Source organism: Astatotilapia calliptera, chromosome 6, assembly GCF_964374335.1.
Source record: "Astatotilapia calliptera chromosome 6, fAstCal68.1, whole genome shotgun sequence".
Lineage (NCBI taxonomy): Eukaryota > Metazoa > Chordata > Actinopteri > Cichliformes > Cichlidae > Astatotilapia > Astatotilapia calliptera.
This window is the reverse complement of record NC_137427.1, coordinates 8,812,462-8,821,991: the sequence shown is the minus strand read 5'-3', so window position 1 is coordinate 8,821,991 and position 9,530 is coordinate 8,812,462. Positions and strand designations below refer to the sequence as shown.

The following is a 9,530-nucleotide window of genomic DNA, read 5'->3' as shown; positions in this document are numbered from 1 at the left end:
AATGTAATTTTCCTATTGGATCCCAGCTGGGCTGCAGCAAATGTAGTGCAAAGGAGATAATCTTTCTAAAACCCAGAAAGGCCCTAAAAAATTCCACTGGGGTGCATTAGATAAAAGCTGCCAGTGTCTGACAAGAACCCATTTAAGCCTTACTAATACGGCTGTTTTCTGCCCTCTAATGATAGTGACATCGGCCATTTCAAACATTTGCAGGTAGCTATTTGGTCATTACCTGAATTCCTTTAAAAGATGAAAAATGAGACTTCAGTTCCTCTCACGGACAGTGAACAGCAGAGACAGCCGTACAGATGCCGGGAGCATCCTCTGCTGCTGGAAAGCTCACCGAGTTTCACCACACGGTGGCCCTGTGTCTCCTTCTCGACGCTTCTCCTCGCCTCAGCCGCCGTAAAACCGAGACTCCCTCCCTCCTTCTCCAGCACGACCTCCTCCTCCTCCTCCTCCTCCCTCTACTTCCACTCTTTCCTCCCGTCGCGCTGCGCAGAGCCACAGACGGTCCTCCAGCTCCGTGCAGCCCGGTGCGAAGATGGTCGGCGGCTTGTGTGCTCGCAGGCTGGCCCGACGGTCGCGGTCCGCGCTCATAGCTGCCCTCACGGTGCTGCTGGTGCAGACGCTGATTGTGTGGAACTTCAGCACCCTCGACTCCGGGGAAGAAAGAGAAAACGGAGGGTCAAACGTGCGGGAGAAGAGGGACCGGGTCGCGGGCAACAAAGCCGCTGGCAGCCACTATTTCCAGCACGGGGACAAGCAGCGGCAGCATCTCCCTCCGCCTGGGAGAGGGGGGTCTCGCCACACACAGCAGCCGGTAAGACAGAGGCGCTGCCGATGTATTCATATCGTATCCCCCGCGAAAAAAAGACTGTCTCGCCGGGGATGAATGGGGTTGGCAGGCAGGTCAAACATCTCCACGCACACGGCAGGGCCCAAATGAGTGTTTGAATTGTTGTCAGTAGAGCAAAGGCTGTCTCGCAAGGAAATGATAGGATGTCAGATGCAAAGCGAGCCCTTTTTTTTTTTTACTCTACCAGTGCTGGGAGACTGGCATCCTCGGCTGGATGCTCGCTTTGGTCTGGAGCCACACTGCACCGTTTGAACGTCCGTTTAAATGAACGCACTCGTGTCCAGACTTGAGTTTGAAATGCCAAAGCTGAGTATGAAATCTGGAGTCAGCCCGCACACACGCTGCTCTCTCCAGTGTGGAATAATAGCACAGAGGGGTAAATCCTTCTCTAAATAAGGCTGTTTTAATAGCAGAGTCAGTGGCTGAGGTTGTAGCCTATACCTGTCATGCTCTGTTTGGTATTTCAAGTCAACTACAGTTGCTGCATGGCTCAGCAGCACTGTCTCAGCAGGCCAAATAGAAACATAACCTAATTTGCAAAGTAGTTTTGGAGTGTACAGAGAGCCTGTTTGTGAAAACAGGAACAGTTTTATTGGTTGTGGCAGCGTGAATCACGAAGCACAAGACAGACGTGGAGCCGAAACAAACTCCCAGACCAGCATAATGAACATCTTCAAAACAATATGAATAAATCAATAATACTAAATCAAGTTAAGTTATTGCCTGTGGGAGTGTACCCATTTACAGTCATTTAGAGAATCTAATTTCACGTTTGACTCTTTGAAAATCTTTAAAAAAAACTGGCTTCTACAAATCCAAATATTTATTTGCAGGTTCCACAAAATGACATTTTTTGCCAGAGGCTAACATACTGAACGGTTCCACAGTTCTTCCACACATCGTTTGATTAATTTTCACAACCTGATGTATCAGATTACATTCTCGAAAACCGAGCTTCTGACTGGGGTTCTTGTCAAGCAGCTAGGTTGCCCTGAAAAAGTTGGACACCGTTGTTCCTGGCATGTGTGCAGTAGTTTCCCTTCATAAAGCTGCCAGTCATTCATGTGTAGCCCACTCCTCATCCACCATGCAACCAGTAGATAACAGGCTTTGATGTAGTTTGATACACTGTGCGACAGCCAGTCTCTCAGAGCCGTGCACTGTATCATCTGTCTCCTCCGCAGATTTTCTAGTGATTCACTCGCTTCATGTGGTGGGACACTGAGTTCCACCTGCCGGCATCTCCGCAATGCAAAGTCACGCCGAAGCAAGGTTATATTTGAGTCAGTATTCTATTTTTTGACAGAGAATCCTCTAATGAAATATCCCTGCATAACTCCTGTGTAGACAGTGGTCCTTCTTAGTGAGTTTATCTTCTAACGCTTTATGGTTTTATATCTATTTTAATGTGTTGTACATGTATGACATAAGAGTAACAGTTGGGTGTCAAGACCTTTTTTTTCCTCGCTGCTTTAAAAACAATCTGCCAGATGTATATGACTGTTAAAGCACATACAGTCAGCCTGTATCCAGTCAGTACAGCCTATGAGCGCACTTGCTCCATGCCTGTCGGATTTCTGCTTGCTCTCTCCACTTTGGTGGCCCCCCCGGATTCATAAATTCAACTGGTGCTCTCGGCCACATACACTGGTTAATCGCTGCATTTTTTTTTCGCCTTGTGGCTGGTTTGTGTGTGTGTTTTTGTGTATGTGGCTTGGCATGGCAGAGTTGTCCAGCCTAAGGCTGATGCATAAGCACCTGCTAACTGATGCTATATGAGTCACCACATCAGAGAGAGGGGATAGCAGCATTTTGATCCAGAATAGAATGAGCCACAAGCTACAGTATGACAATAGAAGAATTTCTATGTGATAACTTGTGTTGGATGGAAACATTATGCATAGCTTTGGATGTGTCATCCCAGCAGGCAGGAGCTACAGTTGTCATTAGTGGTTGTTTCCTGTCGTGTCTCTTCAGGGAAATTCTGCTCGAGAGTGTAGACATTTTCTTTTCTAGTCCAACAGACACCATGGCTTTCCTTCACAAATAACTGGATTTAATCACGAGTGATATTATGTCAGCTCTGAATTTGTCTTTTCACGCACGCTGTGGCTACCTGTTAAAGATTCATGACCAAAAAGTTCTGCACGTATTAATTAGTCTGTCTTGTTTTGCCTGACATCGGTTTATTACAAGAATTAGTATCATGATTATTATTAATAGGTGCTTATTAAGGCGGTGCTGGTGATAGATGTGAAAAACTGTTAATGTGCCAGAATTAAACCAATCTACCTTCAGCAGCAGACTGAGGAAAGCTCTGAAAAGAGTCTGGCTTCACATCTGGTCGTCAGCGGTTTCTTTCCATCTGCTGCACTAGTCATATACTATCATCATCCCCATGTGCCCAGCGGGTGTCCACCTCACACGTGTTGTAAAGAGTTTTCCCATTAGTCATGGTAAGACACGTAACATTACCACTGATGTACACTTTTTCCATTGTGCTGAGTTTTCCTAATGGTTTCCAATAGCAAATATGGCATTACAAACCATCTGGAGATGTCTTTTTACTGTTTTTTCAACATGTTTCCACAGTGTGGTGATGATATATGATGTGCTTAACCTCAAATTATTATAAATTTTATTGTAATATAAAGATATTCAATACAGAGACACATTTGGCTTTGGTGTATATCCAATTTCTTCAAAGAAGCAAAAAACAGCAGATATGTTAATCAAATTGTTTGTGATTGACAAGGCCTTGTTAGTTCTGAGTCGGAGCAAAACACAAGTTTTGCTCTCAAATTAGGGAAAAATTTTTGGGAGGAAGCTTCCGATTGCTGTCCTGTGAGCTGTATCTCTAGGTGTTCACATCCTTGGCCACACTTTGCTTGAATATCAATATTTTATTGTCATTAAAATGGATTTAAAGAGTGTCAGAATTAACATCAAGTTTAAAATGGAAACATTTTTTCTCTAGTCATGCTGGGACCAACGTTCATCTTGCCATCATGCACACCGCCTCACATGTACACCTTAGATTTGTCATATTTAGGAGCTTTGTTAAAATCCATTGTTGCTACCATCTATCCTCCAACTACCACCACCACAACCAACACTGTGTCCGTGATCACACTGCTGACTCACACTGACACACATACACACCAGCACGCTCAACAAACACCCAAAATGTTGTGTGCGTGCAGGGAAACAGTTCCCCACAAACACCCACATGCACTTAGAAATTTATAGCTACACACAGAGTGTGCGTCATTTTTTTGTTTTCAAATTTCCCTTTTTGAATGTACATATACATGTAGTGCTGTAGTTTAAAGAGCAGACAGGATAAACGATTGCATTTGTGCTAATGTTGTCTATATTTATGAGCAAATGTTCATTTTTTTTTTCCAAGAAATGTCCACTGCTTGTGCTTCTTGTGCCCCCTTTTGCTAGCAAACACTGGAAAATAATGATAAAAAGCTTTTTAAAAAGTGTAACATGAAAGAGCAGCTCAGATTTACACCACGGTGAAACAAATAATAGATTAAGATACAGCCGCTCACCTAACTGACAGTAATGTTGGCTTAAATCCCCCCAAGTGAAGCAGTAAAGAACTGGCAAGTCTGCAGAGATAGTTAAAGATTAGACTGTGTGCTGTGTTTACATTCATCCATCCATCCATTCCATCCATTCGCTTCCGCTTATCCTTTTCAGGGTCGCGGGGGGCGCTGGAGCCTATCCCAGCTGTCATAGGGCGAGAGGCAGGGTACACCTTTTACATTCATTCACATGTTAATTGTCATTCATGCAAATTTGATTTTTGACTGTGACACTTCGGGCATGCACTGTAAATCACTGTGAAGTAATACAAAAGTGTGATTGTATTATGAGTTTAGGGTCAAAATATTCATTTGTCCTTCCCTGAAAGTCTTTTGTTCACTTTGTGATAAAAGCTGCTTGTTCACCTTCTTCCATTTTTAAATTCAGTGCTTTCTCACGTTGCCTTCCTGGCGGTATCACTTGCCCCGGCGCTACTTCATGCACCAGTCACTGTCAGTGCTGGGTTTTGTATCCTGTCAAAGCCATTTTCACAGTGGTAATTGTCAGTTAAATTGGCACTCCCCTAAAGTAAATCGTTGTAGAGTGCGAGCTATTCTGTTTTAAACAGACCTTTGAACGTACATAATTACAGTCCATGAAGATGCACTGTGTGATTTAAAAATTCAAACGTCTCAATCATTACATCAATAAAGTGTTATTTTGTTAAACCTGTAATGAGGCAAAAGTAAAGCACAGCCTGCCCGTCAGTGCATCCAACTGTGGTTGTGCTTTTACACACAGGGAGTTTCTTTTTTTAAGTGCCTTTAGTCACAGAGAGAGGTGGGAACATATTCAGATCTAAGGGAGGAAGTGTGCACCTCAGACTTGAAAGAGACACATCGAAAACCCAAGACACTTTGATGTTGAAGTGTAATTTGTATACGTGACACCGGTGCTTCTTCCAGCAACGGAAAAAACATTTTATCATTATCATAATGCAATACTCTTAAAACCCTGTCATGTTATTTCACTAAGCTGAGCCTACTAAAAGGCAAAAATGTCAGTGTCAGTGTGGCATCCTAAAACTTTGATTATGTGCTCTGTAGCATGGAGACTGAAAGTTTCATAGAATCCACAGCACAGATATTTCCCTGTTTAACACTCTTCCTAGCACACATTATGCATGTATTGGAAGCTTTTTCAGTGTAATCAGTTTGCAGCATTCGCTCCCTTGTCTTCCTCTTCTCCACTGACATTGTGCAAAGGAGGAACAGCCATTTAACTATTCAACAGGTGTCACAGCATGAGAAACATACTTATCAGGAGCAGAACACAGAGAAGAATGACTCACACAGTCCTGTCAGTCATCTTGACTCTTGCTTAGGAGATGAGCATCAAGCGTGTTCCATTAATTAATTATTTAACAGTTCAAAGGGCTAACAGCATCATGAAATTAACTCACTGTCCGGTAGGTTTCTACTATAGTTTACAAAAAAAAAACCGGAATCAGCAGCAATAATTTTGATAATTGTTTAATAGATCAACAAATTTATGCAAGTGTGCATTTCTTTTATTTATTTTCATTTTCTCAAATTTAAGCGTAAGAATGATGTTTCTTTTGTTCTGTTGGTTGGAGATGATGGTCGATCTCCATGCAAGATGACGACGCTGACATTTTATTCAATCAAAAATTAATGAAAAATCGAACTGATGAGGTTAACGTCCGTAATGACAAGGCAGATGCTTATCAGACAAGCTTCGCAGCATTTTCCTTAATGACTGTTTTTCTGGACAAGAGGAATGAGAATCTAAATGTTATTCTCCCGTTTACTGAAAAACTGTCAAACGTGTCACTCCAAAATCGGGCTGAATTTTGGGGAGTCCATGAGGGTTAACACCAACTGCGGTAAACCCCTAAGAACTATATACCTGTCATTCATATTTTTTTTCATATTGCATTTGCATCTGCAACTTATTAGTTAGTTAGCTAATGGGTGGCATAGTAATAACTACAACCACAGCAATGACATGAAGTCAGTGACAAAGGGGACCTGGCTTTTGCCCTAGAAAGTCCAAAACTATGGACAACCTGCCTCTTATTTATTTATTTAATTCACTTTTTATTTTTTTATTATTTCTGTATATATTATTTCTGTGAACCTTATAATCAAGTCTTTTTTTTTTAATAACAATTCAAGCCCATGCATTTTCTCAGCTGCATGAAAGCTAAATATAAACTGGATTTACTGTCAGTCCATTCCTACATGTGCTACCCAGCTATCTGTTGTTTACACAATTGCTTCCCAAGTGTTTTTATAGTACCTCAGCTAACTTTTACATTTTTTTAAAAGAAATATGGGAGTTGTTGATGTTGCATCAGGTCAAGCGCACTTAAATCCATATGTATTACAGTACACTCCATCAGGTTGTTCTTTTGCTGATAGTTCCTTTTTCCTGCAGTGCACACACAAAAAGTGTGAACTTCCTCCAAAAGCTATTTGAACTACAAAAGCTTTCTCCAGTCCTAAAGTGCTTTGTGAGTCTTTGTGTCCTGTGTAGATGCCGTTGTGTTGGTTATGTTTGTTCACTCGTTTATGCAGGTTTTCCCATAAATTTGAAAGGGATAAAGTTGAAAGAAAATCAGCTTCGGTGTCTCTCAGTGCACTCTCAGAGTAATGTGCCAACACATTAGACTCTGTATATGGATGTGTTTCTGTGTGTGATGTGCTCTGCTTGATGCCTTTGTTTGCCTCATCTGTAAAACTGCACAATCAAAGCTCATAACTACTGTTCATGGTGCTTCCGCCACGTCAACTCAAACAAAGCTCACTATTATCACTCATTACAGCTCTGCGTCAACCCGACATTTGCATACAGAGAAATCACTACACACCACAACTTCAGACCAGCCAACTCTCCTGCCTCAGTGTGACATACCCCACCCCACCTCTCCGTCACCCACCCTGCCCTTCATCCTCCCATCATCCGTTGCCTGTCGTTACAGATGGTTTCATTCCCCAACACATTAATAACGCATCATCCAGATGAATAAAGCTATAAAATACGTAGCGTTGCCAATAATCCCACAGGTAAGAGGCTTAGCAGACAGCCTTAAGGGAGGGAGAGACAGAGAGACGAACTTTGGGGGGGGGGTGAAATTAGATTGATCTAAAATCGGGTATCCATGTTAATATTTAGCACAGAGTTTAAAGGCTGAATATAAATGCACGCATACACGCACAAACACTGGTTTGGACTAGAACCTCGCCATATGGAGGGATTATTATACCAGTTTTTTGTTTTTTTTTTAATCTTGCTGAGTTCTTTTGAGTTTCAGGGTTATCCCTTTAAAAAGAGCGTTTATTTTTTGTGTAAACAGTAAAGAGATGAATGCCACCCACTGAAAAACTCAGATTCCATATGTAAAAATGTTTTTTAACAAACAATGAACAATCAGTCTGACAAAGCTAGATGTTTGAAGCTCAGTTAAACAAAAGTAATACATATTACCATGCACAGTAATCAGAGATTAGCAAAACTCAAGCGCAGTCCTGTTGATTTTCATTTACTAACGCTTAATAAATTACAAATCTCGTGAGAGTCTCAGATGTAACTGAGAAATATTCTGCCAATTTTTTTACACGATCATGGTTGATTGGCAATTTGCTGATTAATAAAAACAGGTGTGAGCATCTCTGAAGCAGTGCTGTCTGAGAAAATAAACTCGATGATGACATACTGAGGTCATAAGCGCTATCTTAGTCTTTCTGATTTGATGTTAAAAAGCCTATTTTACATTCAGCTTGAAGAAAATTGGCCATTAAAAGACTAAACGCTGTGAGAAATTATCACCCACTATTTTTTTTAAAATATAAAAATCATCTCTGCCACCGGTGCACACAAACTGTTTGAGTTCAGTTTTTGATTGATTTAACAACTCATTTCTGCAACTCTGCAGCTGGTTTCTGCTAAAACACAAACTCAAGTAATCTTTATCTTTTTTCTAAAGGAACATACAGTAAGTGATTTGCTTTCCTCCTGGTGTAGGCTGTCAAGTAGACATGATGAGAAACTGCAGGTCAGATTTTCTGTACTGGCACTCACGTCTCTTTTCTTGCTGATGTTTTGGCCTTGATGACACTGCACACTGCATATGTAGCATCTCTGTTGGATACCCTGCAGCATTCACCATGAATGAGCTTTTGCTGTGGCTCATTAAACAGTATGGAGATTGTTCCTCTTTTAACCCTAATGGTCACATCTTACTTAGGATGACAGTCTTGTCATGACAGACTGTCCACTTCCCTTAAATCGTTGGAGCAACATGCAACACACTGGTCCACATGTAAAATGCAAATACATTAACATGTAATCATGCCCACACGTACTAATGACACTGACAATGAGCCAGCGCCTTGCTATTTCCTCCTCAACATGCCATACACTAATCTCCATGTACTGTGTTATTGTAGTAAGACAGAGGGAGGGAAGATGACAGAAAGAGAAAAGAGCACATGGCGGTGTGGTGAAGACACAGGGTAAAGACATGATGGCTGGGTAGAGATAGGGCTATCCGGTCTGTCAGGGAAAGCTTTTGTCCTTCCAGTCCCGTAGAGCAAGAGAAGAAGAACTGACAGCAGTGCTTTTATTCCTCTTCCTCCTCATCTTTTTTTTCTTCTTCTCACAACTGGAGCTGAATGCCAACAGCCCAGAAGACTTGTCTGCGTGATTAAGAGAGAAAGTCAGAGGGGAAAGAAAAGAGAGATAGAGACATGCAGAGAAAGAAAGACAGATATGTAAGACAGAAGAAAGCTGGAAGAAGAAATGTTGGATGGAAAAAAGAAAAGATGAACGTCTCATCCCTTCTACAAATCCGATGTCGACTCAAATCCCAGCGTAATCCTCTGGGGAACCCGGTTTGGTTTGAAGGCTTGTTAGTGTAGCTTGAGTCCCACTGGCATAGACTTCTGTGGTTGGAGACCGTTTCTGGAAACTAACCTGAGCCCAAATAGTCTCCACTCCTTCAGGGTTCAGGTCTGTAATTTTTCTCTCTGTTGGTAAAATCTTAGATTTAGTGGAAATCTGGTGCCAAGACAGTGATCAGCAGGTTTTATCAACCGTAAATATATAATAA

General features: G+C 41.7%; 1 protein-coding gene across 1 annotated transcript in view; it reads left to right on the top strand.

The window, feature by feature from the left end:
• The first annotated feature begins 443 nt into the window (after positions 1-443).
• The window catches only part of xylt1 (xylosyltransferase I), a 76,253-nt gene continuing 67,166 nt past the window's right edge, over positions 444-9,530 (top strand). The window contains exon 1 of the mRNA XM_026170048.2: positions 444-823. Within this exon, the coding sequence (XP_026025833.1) occupies positions 545-823 (279 nt within the window). The 5' untranslated portion in view covers positions 444-544. The remainder of the gene's footprint in view (positions 824-9,530) is intronic.